Source organism: Hypanus sabinus, chromosome 1, assembly GCF_030144855.1.
Source record: "Hypanus sabinus isolate sHypSab1 chromosome 1, sHypSab1.hap1, whole genome shotgun sequence".
NCBI lineage: Eukaryota > Metazoa > Chordata > Chondrichthyes > Myliobatiformes > Dasyatidae > Hypanus > Hypanus sabinus.
In genome coordinates, this window is record NC_082706.1 from 129,132,999 (window position 1) to 129,154,358 (window position 21,360).

At 35.6% G+C, this 21,360-nt stretch overlaps 1 protein-coding gene across 6 annotated transcripts in view; it reads right to left on the reverse strand.

The window, feature by feature from the left end:
• LOC132397428 (serine/threonine-protein phosphatase 4 regulatory subunit 1-like) overlaps positions 1–21,360 on the reverse strand; it is a 74,757-nt gene that overhangs the window by 14,156 nt on the left and 39,241 nt on the right. For all 6 annotated transcript variants that reach the window (XM_059976233.1, XM_059976248.1, XM_059976216.1 and 3 more), the window contains 7 exons: positions 18,275–18,834; positions 13,359–13,549; positions 11,925–12,026; positions 10,189–10,275; positions 8,624–8,809; positions 1,770–1,931; positions 486–586 (listed from right to left, as the gene is read on the reverse strand). In XM_059976233.1, the coding sequence (XP_059832216.1) occupies positions 486–586; positions 1,770–1,931; positions 8,624–8,809; positions 10,189–10,275; positions 11,925–12,026; positions 13,359–13,549; positions 18,275–18,834 (1,389 nt within the window). The remainder of the gene's footprint in view (positions 1–485; positions 587–1,769; positions 1,932–8,623; positions 8,810–10,188; positions 10,276–11,924; positions 12,027–13,358; positions 13,550–18,274; positions 18,835–21,360) is intronic.

The following is a 21,360-nucleotide window of genomic DNA, read 5'->3' on the forward strand; positions in this document are numbered from 1 at the left end:
TCAGGTTTGTGAACAGAGACCGTTGTAAACACACACTAAGATTTACTTACAATTTGGGTAGGTATCAACAACACAGAATTGCTTTATGTACAAAAATATCATTATAATAACAATTTAATTATCAGGAAGGGTATGATTACATACTCTGCAGCAAGTTGTTTTTATACACCCGTTGGTAAACCATGAATTCATGGTGATTATTTTAAGACTGAGAGGATAAAAATAACTGTGGCCAGAAGAGAAATCAAGCTTAAGTTCAGATTTTGGAACAGAATTGAATAAGAACTATTTACATATTAAAAATGCAAATTGTTCTTTAAACATAATTATTTTTTTAAATTTCAGCACAGACAGCAATTAATTTATCTATTCCCCAAAAAAAAATTCCCCAAGAAATATCTATAGAATATATTTAAAAATTAGTCGACTCAAGCCAAAAAGAAAAGCTGTGGAATATTCAAATAATTGCTCATCAAATCACGTACTCAGAAAGCTCAGCTCTGAAACGCCAATTCCTGCTGTTATCTGTTACCATAAATTCTTGGAGCTGAGATAGATACTCCCTTCTCTTTTCTGCTTGAAGCAACTGTAAAACAAAGCAAAAATGATTTGATGGTAAACATTTATAAAAGAACAATCCATATAGCGTATTAGTATACCAGAACATTGAATCAAAAATGAGGAAAATTTCACTAATGCAGATATTATGTAATATAATATTCAAGTTTACAAAATTAATGTTTAGGGAATAATAGGATAAATATATATTTACAACCACATCCATCACCTACTCTAATGTAATTATCAAAGTAGTTTATTTACTATTCTGTGAATTTTTTTGTTGGTGAATGGAACACTTTTCCCTTGGTGACTCAGCCCCCATGACAAGCACATACATACAAGTTAAGCACAGCTCAAGCCTGCAAAATGCTCATGGTTCAAAGGTGGAGGAATTCTGAATTTTTCAGACAGTTTATTTTGCACTACAAGTTTTTGCATCCCCATCTTTGAAGGAATTGGTTCATTGCTGTGGTGCAGGTCCTATAACACTGGGAATACCTCTGTAACTGGTCATCAATTGTATGGATTTTTTTCCAGGTGAGGCTGCTTAACAAAATAGTAATTTTATCAATATTAACAGGGATTTCCAGACAGATCAGTAATAGATACCCTTATATTGCAGTAGTACTTAAGAACAAACAACTAAAATGACATGGCATAAAAGACAGCATATAGGCCAAATACTGAAAAATTAATTAGCAGAGGTACGTACTGGCAGCTGACACATGGACATTGTGGGTTAAAGGGTTTGTATACATGGTTTAGACACAGCTGGTTAAGGTGTAAAACACAAAGTCAAAATGACCAGTTTGAGTAAGGCTCAAATGAAGTGTAGTCATTAATATTCAATTTCTTTTCTGTTAAATTGATTGTGCTCCTCTCTCTCCTTGCCTCTAATTGACATTTTCAATGTAGCGTTAATTCAGTGGTCATTTTCATTCTGTGGTCTTGTGCCAAGGGATAATTCCAGAAAGGATTCTTGTGGACATAAAGATCCCAATTACACAGGAGATATTAGAGACACCAGAGATTGCAGATGTTGGGGTATCTGGAACAAAACTACTAGAGGATCTCTGAAGGAGTTACTAGACCCACATTGCAACAATAAAAAAATACAGGCTATTAAAATCTTGTGGCCACCTGTATCACCTGACAACTTTACTTTCTGAGAGCACTAACAGACTGAAATTGCTGAACCCAGACATTACCTTTAAGAAGTCGTACAAGTGTTTTAAGACTCCTATTCGTACTTCATCGAGATCTTTTAAAAAACCATTAAAAATGGGAACCAAATCTGCTGCAGTCAACTGATCTCCAAGAATGACTGCCAACTCATGAATGGAGAATGCAAGAGTCCTTCGAACTTTCCACTGAAAATGCAAAGCAGAAATACTTATAGCAAGCAGATACGGTACATAGAGCTACATCTTACCACGTATACACTTAACACAATTTTTAATGCTCACCAGCTACCTTTATTTTGTAACACCCATTTCAGAAAGATCGTATTTACCACTTTTTCATCCAAAACTAAAGGTGGAATTGGAGGGCAGGTAGAGATGCGAAGGTATGAAGGAAAGTTGACAATACGGAAACATGGGAAGCTCAGCTTGAAATGGACTACTCCTGGACCCAGAAGATTTTTAACCTTCTCCAAGATGATCAAGGGTATCAACATGCAAAACTTAATTTGTTTTTTTTTGTTGCAAATTTCTAATCTGGTATCATTTTGACATGTTTTATATCAAATATAACAAACTTGACTTCACACAAAACTTTACTTTTACTCTGCTGAAATACCTTCAATCCTGTAGTTGCACATTTGATCTTTGTTCCACACTTTGAATTATAAATATTACTAAAATCTTAGCTGAGAATTCACAAATACAACATTACCTAACCGAATATCATACTTTCTTTAATATCACAACTATTCTAATCACGGATCATTACATTTTCAAGAAAAAATATCAAGTTATAGTTTCAATTCAAAAACTGCAAATTCAAAATTGTTGGCTTTAATTCTATTTTCTTTAATGAGGATGATCACATTAAACATGACATTGTTTTATATTATGTGGATGAGGATTCCAAAAGGAAGGAAGGAGATGTGGCTTCACAACAGAAGCCCAGCTTCGATCCTGGCCTCGGGTGGTGTCTGTGTGAAGGTCGCACATTCTGTGACTGGGTTTCTTCTGGATGCTCCAGTTTCCTCCTACATTATGGTAGTTTAATTGGCCATTACAAATTCCCCCACTGTTTAGCTGAGTGGACGAATCTGGGAGGAATTGATCAGAATATGCAGAGAATAAAAGAAAGGATTAGTGTAAATGGGTGTTGATGGTCAACACAAACTTGCTGGGCCGATTTCTGTGCTCATAAAGGAACCATTCTGATAATTTTATCTACCTTTGGCTGTAAGCACGTAATCCAACAATAAGGGCACTGTACTATGGAGGATCTCAATGCTAAGCCCAATACTCCTCAAACACAAAAACAACATGACATTTTCTGTATTCTTAAGTGAGAGTACTGCAAGGTCTGCATTTACAAATGCCTGAGTATAATTCTCAAAGACCTTTATGATCATTCTGCCAAAGGTGAGTCATTAAGGCAGTTGAAAAGAACTAGAGAGGATTATTTTTATCAAGACATATATGAATTATATACAAATATAGACTATTTCTTTTCAATAATTTATTACGTGGGGGACATCACGTGATGACGTAGGATCTAGACGCTGGAACCCAGCTCTCCCGTAAAAAATCAGTAAATTAATGTTTAAGTGAAGAAAAGTTAGTTAATACTTTCTAAAAGTTACTTATAAACTACTCCGGATTGTTTCAAGTTATGCCATATAAACAGAAGATGAAGAAAACTACTACCATGAAGACATTGCAAGTTGGAACAGAAACAAGTCCCACCTCTGCCAAAGAACCGCGGGCTCAGGTACATTATACCGCCGGCGATACAGAACAGGAAACTGCAGCAACATCGACCATTTCTAAAGAAAAAGACCAACGAGAACTGCGCAAACGTGAAGGAAGGACCATGCGCAAACGAGAACAACCTGAACTACAAATCCCAGTTACGACTGTAAGTGAAAGTGAATCTGAGGGAGAGTCAGATTCTCTGGAAAAATCAGACGAAGATGGAGGTAAAAGTTCTTCTGGAAATATAGAAAAGACTTTGATGCAAATAATGCGTAAATTAGGCGCATTAAAAGTAATAAAAAAAAATGATAAATGTGGAGATTATTTTTGAGAAAATGACAAAAAGACAGGAAAAAATGGAAAAGGGAATTATAGATTTGGAAACTACAGCGGAAGACATGGTTGAAAGAATGAATAAAATGGAAGATGATATTACTGCCCGGACATCAGAAAGAAAACAAATGTTGGAAAAAGTTGATAAGCTTGAAAATTTTAGTAGACGAAATAATATTAAAATTGTTGGACTTAAAGAAGATACAGAAGGAGAAGATCCAATAAATTTTTTTCAAAAATGGATTCCTGAAAAATTGGAAATGGAAGGAGAAGCTCTAATTGAAATTGAAAGGGCTCATAGAGCCTTAAGGTCAAGACCTCAAGCTGACCAAAATTCACGATCAATTTTGATAAAATGCTTAAGATACCAAGATAAAGAAAAGATCCTGAAGGCGGCTGCCCAATGTGCCAAAAAGAGAAACGGGCCATTGATGATAGCAGGGAAGGTAGTTCTTTTCTATCCTGATATAAGTTATAACCTTTTGAAGAGAAAGAAGGAATTTAACTCAGCGAAAAGAGTTTTATGGGAAAAGGGTTATAAATTTATAATGCGTCACCCAGCAACACTGATAGTTTTTTTGCAGGAGGGAAAAAGAAGATTTTTTACCGATTATCGAGAAGCGGAGGTGTTCGCACAAAAACTTCCAAATACTTTCTAATTGCACATAGAGATCTCCAAGTGTAATGGATTAAAGATGAAGACAGAGACAGTGAATGGAAGTGATGGACATTTAAGGATGACATAGGGGAGAAAAGCAAAATTTCAGATATACTAATTGAGAATAGTATTTTTTTTCTTATATATATACTTTTTTATGTTGCGGGGGGGCTGGGGAGCTTTGGTTCGATTACTACGGGATTCACGTGTGTAATCATGGCAATCGCCATGACCCGTACAATAGAGGGGGGTAATGTTGCGTTCTTTTTTTCCCACAACATTAGTAGGGGGGTATTTTGTTTTTTTCTTTACACTCTATTTTTCTTCTATCTTTCTGCCTGGATGATTGGTGGGGACACACATAGCAACATGGAGGATTTTAGAAAGATTTCCCAAGATACCACGAAAGTTGAAAGATTAGGTATTATTATAGATTGGAGTAACGTAATTGAAAATAATGACTAATTTACTGAATTTTTAAAGTTTTAATGTTAATGGGCTTAACGGACCGGTGAAAAGAAAAAGAATTTTAACATACATTAAAAAAATTGAAAATAGATATAGCGCTTTTTTTTACAAGAAACATACTTATCAGAGATAGAACATCAGAAAATAAAAAGAGACTGGGTTGGAAATGTTACTGCAGCTTCATTTAATTCAAAGGCGAGAGGAGTTGCAGTTTTGGTTAATAAAAATTTACCAATTAAAATAAAAAACGTATTAATTGATTAAGCGGGGAGATATGTAATTATACATTGTCAATTTTTTTCAGAATTATGGACTCTTATGAATATTTATGCACCAAATGAAAATGATGTAAAATTTATACAAAAGGTCTTTTTGAATTTGGCTAACGCACATGGCAAAATATTAATAGGTGGAGATTTTAACTTTTGTTTAGATCCAGTTTTAGATAGATCAACAAAGGTTGTCACAAAATTAAAAGTAGCAAAATTGACTATCATTGATGAAAGACTTAAATTTGATTGATATATGGAGAAGAATTAACCCAAAAGAAAGAGATTATTCATTTTATTCAAATAGACATAAAACATATTCAAGGATAGATTTTTTCATATTATCAACAAATATGCAAGATAGAGTGAAAAACATGGAATATAAAGCGAGAATATTGTCAGATTATTCTCCTTTGATAATGACAATGATAATGATAAAGAGGAATCAATTTATAGATGGAGATTTAATTCAATGTTACTAAAACGTCAAGATTTTTGTGATTTTATGAAAAAGCAGATTCAGTTTTTTTTAGATACAAATTCACATTCAGTTGATGATAAATTTATATTGTGGGAAGCAATGAAGGCATATTTGAGAGGTCAGATAATAAGTTATACTTCTAAAATTAAAAAGGAATATATGAATATATTCTGAATTGTATAAATCAGAATCACAAAATGATAATGTCAAGATAGAAAGGTTTTTATCACAAATAACTTTTCCAAAATTAAAAACGGAAGAACAGAAGAGATTAGAAATGCCTTTTACATTAAAAGAGGTTGAAGAAGCTTTAGGATCATTTCAAAGTAATAAATCTCCAGGAGAAGATGGTTTTCCGCCTGAATTTTATAAAAAGTTTAAAGATTTATTAATTCCCCCTTTTATGGAGTTAATACATCAAGCGGAAAGAACGCATAAACTTCCGGAATCTTTTTCGACAGCTATTTTAATCGTATTGCCAAAAAAAGATAGAGATCTTTTAAAGCCAACATCATATAGACCTATTTCTTTGTTAAATACTGATTATAAAATAACAGCAAAAACCTTATCTAACAGACTATCTAAATACTTACCAAAATTAATACACATGGATCAAACAGGATTTATTAAAAATAGACAATCGGCAGATAATGTAACTCATTTATTTAGTGTAATTCATTTGGTTCAAAAGAGGGAGGAAATGAGTGTGGTAGTTGCTTTAGATGCAGAAAAAGCATTTGATAGATTAGAATGGGATTTTTTATTTAAGGTATTGGAAAAATATGGATGAGGGGTATCTTTTATACAAATGGACCAAAACCTTAAATATTAATCCCAAAACTAAAGTAGTGACAAATGGTCAAATTTCAACATCATTTCAGCTAACAAGGTCAACTAGGCAAGGTTGTCCATTATCACCTGCTTTATTTGTGTTGGCAACAGACCCATTAGCTGAATTAATTAAAATGGACCCAGATATTAAGGGTTTCAAAGTTAATCAAGAAGAATACAAGATTAACTTATTTGGTGATGATGTTCTGCTTTATTTAACAAACCCATTGCACTTGTTGCGTAAATTATCCTATAGATTAGAAGAATATGGGGAAATATCAGGTTACAAAATAAGTTGGGATAAAAGTGAAATTTTACCTCTTACTAAAGGAGATTATAGTCAATGTTGATTAATAACTCAATTTAGATGGCTGGCAAATGGTATAAAATATTTAGGTATAAGAGTCAATAATGATATAAAGAACTTATACAAATTAAATTACTTACCATTATTGAAAAAAATTCAAGAAGATCTTGATAAATGGATGATATTACCAATAACATTAGTAGGAAGAGTAAATACCGTAAAAATGAATATATTCCCTAGACTACAATACTCATTTCAATCACTACCAATACAATTACCCCAGAAGTTTTTTCAAGAGTTAAATAAATATATCAGGAAGTTTCTTTGGAAAGGTAAGATGTCAAGAATATCGTTGGAAAAATTGACATGGAAATTTGACCTTGGAGGGTTACAACTTCCAAACTTTAAAAATTATTATACAGCAAATCAACTTAGATTTATTGCATCCTTTTATGAAGAAGATAAACCGGCATGGATTAAAATAGAACTAGATAAAATAGGAGAAAATATACCAGAAGATTTTATATATAAGTGGGAATCTAAATGGATACGGGAAAAGAATCTCCAATATTAAAACATTTGATTGATTTATGGAATAAGATAAATATTGATGATGAGATAAAGAAATCTTTATTAGCAAAGAGATCTTTATTTCAAAATAAATTTATTCCTTTTACAATGGATAACCAACTTTTATACAACTGGTTTCAAAAAGGGATTAGATATATAGGAGATTGTTTTGAAGGAGGTATATTAATGTCATTTGATCAATTAAAGAATAAATATAAAGTATCAAACAACACTCTTTTTTGTTACTTCCAATTAAGGGCTTATTTAAGAGAAAAATTAGGTCAAACAATGTTATTGCTGAAATCTAATGAAATAGAAACTTCAATTTAAAAAGGAAAAACTAAAAAATTTATTTCTTGTATGTATAGCTTGATTCAAAATTTATTAATATTAAAATTGAAGAAACAAATTGGTCAAGACTGTCTTGATAGTATGACAAACACAATAAATGTCCAGTTAAGATTAGTGCAATATAATTTTTTACATCAATTATATATTACACCACAAAAAATAAATTAAATCCAAATTTATCTGATCAGTGTTTCTGATATAACCAAGAAATTGGTACTTTTTTTACATTCTACTTGGTCTTGTTCTAAAATTCAACCTTTTGGACAAATTTAAGAGTTTTATTGGAACAAATTATTGGAACACAACTTCCACATAATCCAATATTATTTTTATTAGGCGAAATTGAAGGGATAAAATCGAAACCCAAATTGAATAAATATCAGAAAGAATTTATAAAAACTGCACTGGCAGTAGCCAAAAAGACTATTGCAGCTACTTGGAAACCGGATGCATATTTAAGTATAGATCGTTGGAAGAATGAAATTTCCAGTTGTATTCCACTTGAAAAAATTACTTATAGTTTAAGAGTTAAATACGAAACATTTTTGAAAATTTGGCGCCCTTATTTACAAAAGACAGGATTAAATATATAGATGCTCTGAAGATAAAATTATTGGTTATTTGGGGAAAGAAATAAATATATATACTAAAGTTATTACGAACTCTGTGGAGCATGTGGGGATCTTCTGATATCCAGGCACTCTTTCTTTCTTTCTTTCTTTCTATTTTTTTTCTATAGGGATGTTAGGGGGGAGGGGCTAAGGGGAGGGGGGAAGGTTATTATTTTTTTCTTTCTGTAATCATTTGAAAACTTAATAAAAAAAAGTTTAAAAAATAATAATAATTTATCATGTGGAATACCTGCATATCTGAGGCCAGTGTCTCATATGTATTTTTCAGGCAATGCCAGTTTTGCCTGCCTAAAGTGAACGCCACACCAGGGAGACTATAGGCACAGTGTTTTGCAATCTCTGTATCAACCGTCTGGGCACGTGAAGGATCAGTCATTGAAAGATACTGATCTAGCAATGCTTGTGGAACAACATCCTGGACAAGGAAAAGAAAATGTTTTAAAAGAAAATCAATCTTCTAGATCTTGCAATATATTAGTAAAGCTTATGACCAATATTTAAAGCTTAAACAAGTTTTGAAAACACTCAATTTGTTTCAGTTTGCCTTGCACACTCAGATGTTAAAATATAGTCAGTAGCACAAAACAAGATTTTATAATCTGTCAGAGCCTCAGCAATTTCAACTCACCTTCCATAGCAACCTGCAATACATCTCATTAGACCCTGGGGATTTCTTCATTTTAAGGTCTGCTCAGACATCTAATACCTCCTGCTTTTTATAACAAATTTTCTGAATTTACAAACTACAATGACCCTCTCCTTATTGAATGCAGATGAACTTGCCTACTTCACTGGGTCCACACATAAATCCTATGGAACCTACCCTTTCCCTGCTTAAGCCTGCATCCTCAGTACTTATAACTGTGCTCTTAAATTTGCCTTAATTTAATCTGCTACTAATATTTGTGCCAACTCCTGATTTCTTTCTTTAAATACTTCCAAACTCCACATTGCCAATGGATATACCACATTTGTAGTTCTGCTATTCTTTTTAATTCTTTTTTTCATGGAACCCTTGAAATTCATTGATGAACAAGGTTCCCTTGACCTTGCCCTCACAGCAGCATATTGGCCAGGAACTCACTCTCCTTTCAAGTAACTTTCCCAGTTGACATCTGCCAGTACTGTTTTGCCCTCATTCATTTTTATTTCCAGTAAGGTCGTACAATTTCCTTTGAAATGGAGTCACTACCTCCTGGATACTCACCACTGACACCCAATCACCTGTCTAATTGCTGTCCCTCAGATTAAGTTCAGTACTGTTCCTTCCAAAACTATCGACTACTAGCTCAATCCTCTTGAATGCACTTTAAAAATTCCACCTCTGTAAGGCTTTGACACTAAGACAATTGCAGCTAATTTTGGGCAAAAAAATCCTTCACTATAATACTATAAATTTTACAACTCTAATGACTTGCCAGCTCTTGATCTCCCAAAGGCTGTACAAAGGCCTACAGTAAACATCCAGTAAAAATGGTTCTTAATTTTTTAAGCTCCTCTAATATGCATTATTCAAAGTGATTTCTACAATATCCACTCTCATTATTACTGTGAAGGTTTCCATAATCACTACTACAATGCCACCTCCTTTTTCAATTCCTGCCGTGTAACCAATACCATATAATTCAATATTACACATGTCAATACAGTCCCCATTTTTGGAAAGTAACAAATTACAACCTTTGAGTACGGCTATTTGGCTACTGTAAAATAGCCATCAAGTATGCTGGATGAATGAGTTCAAATCTTCTACATTTTTACAATGAGAAATCCTTACCTGTGACTTTCAATTACCTGAATTTTAGATTTCTTATCATCATCAAAACTGCTTTGCCTTCTACATGAACTATCTTGGATGAACTGAAGTCTGCCTTCCAGATTCTGCAGAGAAGCAATACAGTGAGTGACTCCAGGTGAATTTGAAGATGCTGAACATATTAGCACAAAAGAATGAGACTACATTGGAGTCACAGAAATATCCAGCATTGAAAAATCCCTTTCAGCCCAACTCATCCACTTGGTTGTACTAATCCCATCTCTCAACCTCCGTGTCCACAGCTCTCTACATCTAAGTAATTCATATGCTCATTTTGGACACAACTTAAAAGCTGTCAGTGACTTTGCTTCAACCACTTCCTTCAAAAATGCTCCAATAATCTTGACACTTTTGAGATGAAGCAAGTCCTCCACATATCCCCTCTGAATCTCTTTCTTGACCCTATATTTATCTATCTATGATATGCAGAGGTTTCCTGTAATCTTATTTATCTATAGCCCTCAATTTTATAAGACTCAATGTCCCGCCTTAAACTCCTTCACTCTAGGGAGAATATTCCTAGCTTCTGCAGCATAACTGAACTACTTCAGCTCAGGTAACATCGTGGCACATCTTCGCTGGCTGCACAGATGAGTTTTAATTGTGTCTAATGATCACTCAGACGACAGATTTCTCATGTCTCCAAGTAAATGTTCGTGATTTTGCTAAGTGTTGGGTTCCAAAAGCTAAACAAACACAGCACATGACTGTTAAACAAATGGACGCATTTTGAAAATGATCTTAAAAACCTGAATAAATGACATCCACTACGTTATATTAGAATAAAGCAATAGCTTTACTTGCAAGCAAGGGAGATTACAGATTGGTCTTAAATATGACAAGATTGGAATACATTTATAAAGATGTCATACTATAGTAACAGAGGCCCTGGCAAGTCCAAAACAGGTATTATGTACAGGCTTGGTCTTATAACCTAGTAAAAGGAACTACTTGCAATAAAGAATCAAAGGCTGGTCTTGGGATAGCATGCTGGCTGTACGTAGAGAGATTAGGTAGAATAGGCCTAACTTTTCTGCAGTTTGTAGAATAAGAAGTGACGTCTGAGACTAAACGTTTTAACCAGGCTCCACAGGGTGAATTTCCCCTGCCACAGCAATCTATAACTACAGAGGTCAGTCTCAGAATAAAGGAATAGACTGATTACTATAGAAACTATTACAGACTTCTTTAAAGGGTGATGAATCTTTGGTATTCTCTATCCTGCATGGTTGAAAAAGCTGAATAATTTCATTTAAAAAAATCAATAGATTTCTGGATATTTATGAAATCAAGGGATATGCAGAGTGCTGGAAAGTGAAAATCTGGTCAAAAATTGGCCCAGATCATGATAAATGGCAGAGCAGATGCAGAGGGCCAAACATGGCCAAGAACAATAAGCTACATAATGCTTCCAGATAACTGAATGTTTGAGAATCAGCACTATTTTATCTGCTTGCAATACTGGCTTTCAACACTATACACCATGGGTTGGTGCAATTTCTCCTTACTTCAAAAAGTTCAATTCAGAAAGGTGCTCAGAGAAGGAAATGCAAAAATCACTGACAATCTGAAGTTCAGCAAAGTTGATAAAACTAAATGCCGGACTTGGTAACCAAATTTGTCAGGGCAGTAATTTACAAACTCTTGTTCTTTAATCACAATATTTAAGATTTTTCATGAAATTTTTGCATGCAAACTTTTTTCATAATCTCACCGTCTCGAAATAGGTGAATACACGATCATCTGGTACCATTGTTGAAAAGGGCGATGCATTCGGTGATTGGTTGACATGCATTGGATCACTAACACAATCTTCCTGTAAATACAGGTGAACACAGATGTAGTTGATAAAACTAACTTAGTTATTACTAAATTCAAGCACTGATATTGGCATTTCCCAAATTAATAAATTATTTTGCAAAGGTGTGGAGTGAGAGCAGATTAGATATTATATATAAAACACTAACTTCATTCTAAATTTTTTTTTAAAATATCTTACAATTTGTACAATATATTTAGCTTTCAATAAAGCAGCTTCGTCCCAAATTATGAGTGACTAAATCGCAATTTCAGTAAGCTTAGATCACAATGTAGCAGTTCAACTGATCAAAGATGTAAAAACACAAATTCTCTGGAGATGCTGCAAACCTTGAGCACACGCAAAATGCTAGAGGTATTCAACAGGTCAAAGAACATCTATGCAGAGGAATAAACAATCAATGTTTTGGGCTAAGATCTTTCCTCAGAAATCAAAATGATTTTTGAACTAGTTGCTAAATCAGACTATTTGGTTCAAAAATGATGTATCGAGTACTGCATACAAAAATCAAGTATTCATAAGCACAAACACAGGACATAGTATTTATGACTGTGCAGCCATTGTTAAGTAAAACAAAATTTTATGCTCAGAATTAGCCTGATAAAGTGTTCCTAATATTGTAGTACTCTGGCCAAAACTGGTTACAATTCCTGAGGTGTTTTCTGAGCAGAGCACCAAGGAAGATATTCAAGCACTGGAATTAGCTCAGTGGATGTCTCTAGGTATCACATAGTTCATTTACCAAGGACTGCTCTCCTTAAAATTAGCTTTAAAATGAAACCCTATGAAGTACCAATTTAACTAAAATGGACATGGATCAAAAGGAGTGAAGGGCAAACTTGGAGCTCAAGTCAAACAAGCTACAAAATAAAAAGAAGTAAAAAATGTCAGAAATACATAGTTATGATCTTAGTATAAGCACCATATCAGAATGTACATGGTGAACAGAGAATATGAATTTAAAAAAATGAACATTTGATGCAAGAGTATCAGTTGTCCATTTTCCATATTATTCTTATTACCTGAACTACCAGGCAGACCCTCATATCAATTAAAAGTTAAGTTTCTGGATGAAAATTGTGGTTGCTTCTGGGTGGATGATCAGAGAACACAGACCCCCATGCATATCTATCCAGTTGGAACTCCACATTTTCAAGTTGGATTTAATGTCATTTTACGTGAAAAAATTACTTTTAGTGTACTGTAAAATCAAATCAATAAACTACCGGATACTAATGGCAATTAACCTTTGGCCAATCACTAGATTTAGCCAACATGTCATTCATTAAAAGAATGCCAAAGTCCAAGCCTCCGTGATGGCTACCCTACCTCAACGATAGCTGAAATTTCAGCCGTTAAAGGCACATTGTCCTGGTCAATACTTGTGGTATCAACTGCAGCAGATTCTGTTTGTGACTGTGACTGTGTCTGTGTCTGGTCAGACAGTGGCCCTACAGATTTTTCTTCCTTTAACTCAAGATTTGAAGCTTGCAGTGCAGCAGTTAGAACATCCACTTGTGCTGCAAAACAAAAAAAAATTCTCACTTTAATTTTGTAATCACTTCAGAACGATATCCTCCATTTTCAAAACAACCCTCATAATAATTTTACAATCAATAAGGTTACTTAAAACTTGGTAGTAAATAATTTCAAACATTTCAATATCATTGGGCAAGTGCGTTAACCATAATGGAACCAAACTGAGATGCAGATCAGTTAATATTGCCTCGAATGACAATATACTTGAGGACAAATGACCTTTTTCCAAGAAAGCAAGCAGTTGATTTGGAAGTGTTCTCCAACCAGTTGTGAGCAAGTCTAAAAGGGTTAATTATGTGGCTTCTCTTAAAAATTTTGATATAAAAACACTGCCCACACAAAATAAGTACTTTCACCACTATCACTACCCCTCCATTTTCAACCCTGCAACTTTTTTTTTAAAAAAAGGCAACACGAGTGAATCTGCAGATGCTGGAAATAAATAAAAAACACAAAATACTGGTAGAACTCAGCAGGCCAGACAGCATCTATGGGAGGAGGTAGTGACGACGTTTCGGGCCAAAACCCTTCATCAGGAGTAGTGACGACGTTTCGGGTCGAAACCCTTCATTTCCTGAAACGTTTCAGCCCAAAACATCGTCACTACTTCCTCCCATAGATGCTGTCTGGCCTGCTGAGTTCTGCCAGCATTTTCTGTTTTTTTAACTTTTTTTTAAAACTTTGTCTCATCTGGAATTGGATTTTCAACATTCAATCTTAACTTTGTTGTTAATAATGTACATTTAATAAGTACTATTAATTAGTGCTATAGCACTTAAGGTTGCTATAGCTGGACGTGGTAGTGGGGACAAGTTCCACTACCTATTAAATGCTCCTAATGGCATGCATCTCAAATGGCCTCTGACAACCAAATCCAGCTCCTAGCCTTCACATATTGCTTAGCTACTAAACCCACTGGAACTGTTTCTACTGACAGGAGAAGGGGTAAAGGTGGGTTAACGGTGCAGATAGGGTTTATCAGCTGTGGTTGGCAGTTCGGAGGAAAACTTTCATCTCAAACGTCTGCTGCCTTGTGGCTATACCCCCTTATGAGGAAGACTTTGGAAATAAACCCTGAGGAAAAATCCGAAGCTGGAGTCCAGTACAGTGATTTCAAAACTGTCTGACAACTCTTGCAAGATGCCAAGACTGTATCAGCCTCTGTCAATTATTTGGATTCATCTGCTGGGTGGAGAGGGACAGCCTGCTCTCCATATGATACTGCCATGGCTTGCATATCACGTAGACAGTTGGGATGCAACATCCACGGTCGACCCCCAAACATTTGTTCACTTAAGTGAGTATTACAACAAGGGATTTTAATCAATTTAACTGAGAAATCTTTGTGAATCACTTGTTCCTTTTTCCACAGTAGAGTCCAAAAAACAGGAAAAACTGTCAAGCATGAAAACCAAAAAAATTGAAAAGCTGAAATGTTAGCCCCTCTAAAGTATTCATCCACCTTCGCTCAGACCTCAAGATTGCTGTCCACTACAGCTGCTCAACTAACCTGGCACAGCTAGAAAAATTTTGCAAGGAGGAATGAGCAAATCTTGTTGAATCATGTGGTTCAAGTACTAAGCAAAGGGGGATTAATAGAGGCAGTCTCCGGGTTATGTATGAGTTCCGTTCCTGAGTCCGTCTTTAAGTCGGATTTGTACGCAAGTCGGAACAAGTACATCCAGTATTATTTAGTGTCAGTTAGTCAAAGGTTTGTCTTAGTATATAGTATATATTTTACCTTTCTATACATATAAAACACTTAAGAAACGTATGTATTCCAATAATTAAACCACTTCGTTGCTTAGTAATAATTGTAGCTTTCATCGGGGAAGGACCTTACACATTCTCCATTATTCTCTCTTTATCCTTTAAAATTGTTCCAATTGTTGGCCGACTGTAGCCTAACGCTTTTTCAATGACCGATGGCGTTTCATCTCTTTCCAAACGCTTTATTTCCACTTTATTTTCAATCAACATTGCAGGCGGCGGGTCCCGAGGTCCACTGGGTCCTAAGGACCACCACACTGAATTCCCCAGGTTCAAAAGTCCACTGCACAGAGACAGGTTAAATGGGACAAGTGGGGGCTGTGCTGGGTTTGAGTATTTGATCCTCCACAATATTCCGCGTGGGAATTTAAAATGGCACAGGAGCGGTCTGTCACTGGATCAAACTCAGAAATCTCTGTTCTCCAGCCCGGTGCTGATCTCACTGTGCCACCAGCTGACTGGAATGGACGGTGGGGGGGGGGGGGGGGGGGGGAGGGGAGGCAGGGTCAGGGTGAATCTTGCTAAGAAAATTTTAAGCCAAATGCAAAGTTCCACGCTCAACACGGTGTCAACAGCAACGACTTAAAATGGCAGATGGCATTGCGATCCAACTTAAAGTGGTGGACAGCATTCTCCTTCCTCGGTTTGTAAGTACAAGTTGTCCATCAGTCAGACGTTCGTAACTCAGGGACTATCTGTACTTTTCAACTGTTACATTTCGTTTCAGTTTTTCAATTATTTTGCTTTCCATGCTTTACAAATTTCCCTGTTTTTTGTTTGGGCTGTGAAAAAAAATCATGTGATTCACAATAAAAATTCTCAGTTATATTGATCAAAATCCTTGGTTGTAATACTCATTTACATGAGCAAAGGGTTGTGGGTTGAATACGTTTTCAAGATATATATATATATATCTCTATCATACTCCGAGCTGAACAGTTCAATCCTCCTTGCCCTTGCAGCTCTACATTAGATTCTCTCAGAGTTTAAAATCTTAATTCATCTTTGGTCTTGTTATACTCCACCTCTGTCCATCTCCGAATTCAGGCCCTATAAAATGGCTCTCACCTTTCATCACATCAGAAACATTTCCTTTGGAAATGGTTCCTTATAAATCTCTAACATCTATTATACAAAAAAGTTGAAACAAGCTTTTTGTGATAGTCCTTTCTCAACTTAGCGGAACACCTTGGAGTATGGTTCATAAAACTGAAAGGCATATTTTAATTGGCAAGTTCTCTTCTGAAAGAAGAAAACCGCCACAATAATATTTTTTTCTTCACATTTACCTACAGGAGTATGGGCAGGCATAGCTGGCAAGGAAAACATTTACTGAACTTGCCTAATTATCTCTGTACACTATCAGAGTGAAATCCCATTAAATATTATATTTGGATTGCCATCTTCTGATTTATGCCCAAGAGAAGGATCCTGCAATGTTACTCTATCCTAAAATCATTTGTATAGGATCCCCATAACCAGTTCTGAACAAAAGACCAAGTTCTGCAACTTTAACACATTCCAGAATATTATTACTGGAAAATTAAAAAATATAGCAATAGATGCCCAGATCAGGATAATTTGCACAGTGGACACAGTGACAATTCCAACAGCTATTAAAGACACACACTTCACTTAGGTTAAAGTCAAGTTTGTGATATGCTGAAGGTCGCTCAGTGAGTTGTTGCAGTACATTCTGTAAATAGTATACACCGCAATCATAAAAATGGTGGTGCATATTTAGATTAATCGATGAGGTGCAAATCAAGCAGGTTGCTCAACTCTGGATGCTGTCCATTTGTGTGTTGTAGCTACACACAGGCAACTGGCAAACATTCCATTATACACTTAGCTCCTGCCATGTAAATTATATTAACTATGACTTTCATCACATTGCTGTTACAGCGGTGGTTGGCAAAACTAATTTGTCCTGAGTTATAAGGATACCAAATACTTGGATGGTGTTCCACATTTTCAGGTAGGCAGCACTTTTATAACTGTATAGGAAGACAAGGTGTTCATTCACATAAAACTGAAAGCAAAAAGACATTTCTAAGTCCTTGTACACTCCTTGTATTCTTGTTGACCTTAGCGCATGGTTCAATGTACTACTTTAAATCGCATGATTTGAAGACACCTTTCCTAACTGCAATACAATATATGAAATTAAGCATAGCACATATTATCATATTTTCTCATTTAGCGCATGCTCATAACCACTTTGACCAACATTTCAGTAGGCTTGGATGTGCTACTTGCAGTAATTCCCCTCTTCACTGGATTCTTTGTTGAGAAGGGAAAGCTACTCTTAATTCACCTGATAAAATCCTTTCAGCACCCAGATCCCACAACCTTCTCATCTTAAAGGAACCAAAGTTTACTCAGTTCAACTCAATCCCATCTTTTCAAAGTTTCATCTCAAACACTTGGTCAAAACACATTTCAAATGCTGCCTTCTTTGCATAATGCAACATTCCTTCTTGCTTTTACATTTTCAGATGTAAAGTAGTGCATTCAGCATCTGTTTTGATTTTCATGACCATCTTTTACAACCATTATTAATTTATCTGCACTGGCACTTCTAGTGAAATTAAACTACCAATTCTCATTCAGTGTATTTATCATATACATTGATGTTGTTCGTTAGATATGAAGAACCATGCAGTTCAAATCAGTCTTCATCTGCTTCTGAAGTCTCCATCTCAAGACAATAATGAAATAATTTAGAATTGTTGCACAATCTTAAGGTGTGCTTGAAGGGCAAATTGTTAAAATTGATTCCCAGTTTACCTTTCAGATGGGCACAAAACATCCATAGCATTAGGCAAAATGCATGGCCAACTGTAAAAAAGTGCTACAATGAGCCAAGTCATTAAAGATTCTCCTGGATCCTGCCCATGACCTTAGGTATAACCACAAAAATAAGTAAACTGTACCTTTTACATCTGGGTCATCTACGTGTGGTTCCAAGTTTTCCAACATTTCTTCCAGTTCTTTTCTGGTAGCTGTGCTAAAGCTTGAACAGTTCAATGGTGCTTCAGCTTGTATTGGATCTTTGCTTTCTTGCTTATCTGGACATTTCAGTGGCTCCAGTTCCAAATCAAGGTCTATGGTAGGTATAGGAGTCCTCCAGTAATGGAATGAGTTGTACATTTCCTCTAGAATGCCAGTCTTTTCCCTATTGGACCAAGATTCTTGTGTAGATTGTGCTGAATTTGTGCAGCATGAGTTTGGCAGACAACTTCCATTGAAAACTATGTTTGTGTCAGTTGGTTGATGTTTAGTGCATATACTTGAATCGGATGACTGCAGTGATACCGCCTGGACTTGACTGAAATCACTTCTACATTCTTTGTTGCTGTCTTGCTCACCCTTCAGCGAGAGTTCAGCATCATTCATTGATTCTACAGTGCCGCAGCCTGTAGTTTGTTGTTCTGCTTCAACAAATTCCGTGACTTCACCTGTAACTTCTTCTGGTTCTGTAGCACATTTTGAACTACGAACAAACAAACACATTTCACAAGTAGCAGCTAATAAGTCAAATATGTACACTGTTTCAGTGCTTAGACCCCTTCCTGACAAAGCAATGTACCACATCCACAAAATCTTAACCTTTCTGGTTATAGCTAGTTGAGAAGCATTAATAATAAAAATCTTATTCTCTACACAAAGGCCTTATAGACTTCAAAAATCACTTAAATGCTGACAGCCCACACTATATCATAATTTGATACAAAAGTATTTTCCGTTTCAGAACTTAAATTGGTCATTAAAGATATGCTCACTAAGTTTCCTTTAGAATGAGCATTATAGATATGACACATTTGTGACTGGCATGCATTTTCCTATGGTTTATCTTCCTCCAAATTTCAAGTAATCTACGATTTTACATTTAAGGTTCAATTTATTAAAACATTGACACATTTCATGCATTAACTTTGCTTCTTGCTGCAAAGCCTACTCTGCTTAATCAACTAAATAGGGTTCTGAATTCTAATTCTCAATGGTTCATACAATAGAGATATGATTCAAATGTTTAATAGTTTGAAAGCTGCACTACTTCAGTTTGAGAAAGGTAGGTAACTTGACCTATGTGCTCATATAACATTGCATATTTCTTTGCTGGTAACAAAGGTTTGTGATCAATGAGTGCAACGTACATTTTCACACTTGATTTTATTAGGATAAAGCCTGTGTTGAGTAATGAGGTGATCATTAAGAGCATGTTTCCTTTGTTTTAAGTTCAATTTTCAGCTTAATAAAGCTCAAAACCTTCCTGGTATCTCTAACACTCATCCATTAGCCATAATCAATTCCCACTTTCTCAATGCCTCAAACTTAAACTTATTTAAAATCTTTTATCACACTAACATTTTCTTCCAAATAATTTTGCACAGCTGAATTCCTTCTCTCTCTCCCCACAACTGACAACCATTTAGATCAGATGCTATGGAATTTCTTCCCTAAATTTTTCTACCTCCCTCTTCCCTTTAAGATAACCATTTAAAAAAACATTTTGATCAAATTTTTAAATCAACTCTTCCAAACTAATCCATAAACTTTATTAAGCCAACAAAATGCATTGTTTGCAATTAAAAATTCCATATACAGTGGATTATGGTTAATTGGGACACAAAGGGCCAAAATGAACTGGGTCCAATTAAGCAGCTGCCCTAATTAGTGGAAGTTGTGTGAAAATAGTTATAAAAATAGGTTTAAAAAAGACAAATTACTGTTCAACTGAGTAACAAATTAAGTATTTAAATGATATATAGAACAAATAAGAACTATTTGAAGTATTGAAGTATTATATAACTATGTATTAGTTCCTATAGTTAGTGACAGAGGAATTCATCCAGTGTACGCTACCATGTATGGGGTGTCCTGGGAGGGGGTAGCACCCCTGTTGAAGGGGCGTATCATGTCCATTCATCTTTGGTCCCCACTGGACACCAAGCTCTCACTTGTAAAATTAAACTCCAAGTAGCTGTTTGCAAGCAAGTGGCCAACCACCCGGTACACCGCTCCAACAGACATCTAAACCAAGCAAGGGAAGCCAGCAGGCTTCATACCCCAGTGAAAAAGGGGCATGACTGTCCTAGTATCTAAAGTCAGCTCCAGTGGATCAAACAGTCAGGAAGGTGGTTCTGCAATGCTTTGTGCAGAGGGAAGGGCATGATAAGGCACAGAAGTTATCATGGATATCCACTGCAACCTCAGTTCGTGACGTCTGCTTGTACCATCGGACCTGGACTTCCGAGGTTGAGAGTGGAACTGTCCCAATGCAATGGCTTTTCCACTTAAAAAAAAACTCCCCTGCACAGGGTTTCACTGACATCACCAGATACGATGGACAACCTATACACTGCCCTGTTCCTTTGACTGAAGTAAATCAAAAGAACACAGTAGATGGGACGGATTTCAGCTCACTGTTCTGTGACCTTTTGTCATCTCTGTGCTGAACTGAGGATTTGGCCTACAATTAATCTGTTCGTGAATTGGCTGCAGCAATGACTAGCTTCTAGACCAGGGGTCGGCAACCCGCGGCTCTTTCATCTCTGTGCTGCGGCTCCCTGTGGCTTTGGAAAATAAATGATGAGTATTTAATTAAAATTTATTTTATGTTAGTTTGTTAGTTTTTGAAATGTAATTCTAAATCTGAAGATTATGGTAATCTTGTACAATCTAAATAAAACGTACTTTTTGTCGCTATTAATATACGTCCCCACTGCCAATACCTGACATCCGCCAGTGCGCAATTTCTTTAACTTTTCGATCCAAGGTAGGCTAACTATGGAGAATTCTTAAAAAAAAGAAAAGTGACTGAAGAAAACAGAACGTTTAATGATATGTGGGCAGATTCATTTGCTTTCACTGCTGACGAGACTGGTTTACCGGTATGCTTAATATGCAATGAGAAACTAGCAAACAACAAAAAGTCAAAAGTCGCAGGACATTTCCAGAATAAACACGCAGCCTTTGCTCAAAAATATCCGGATGGAGATGATAGAAAAAAAGCCAT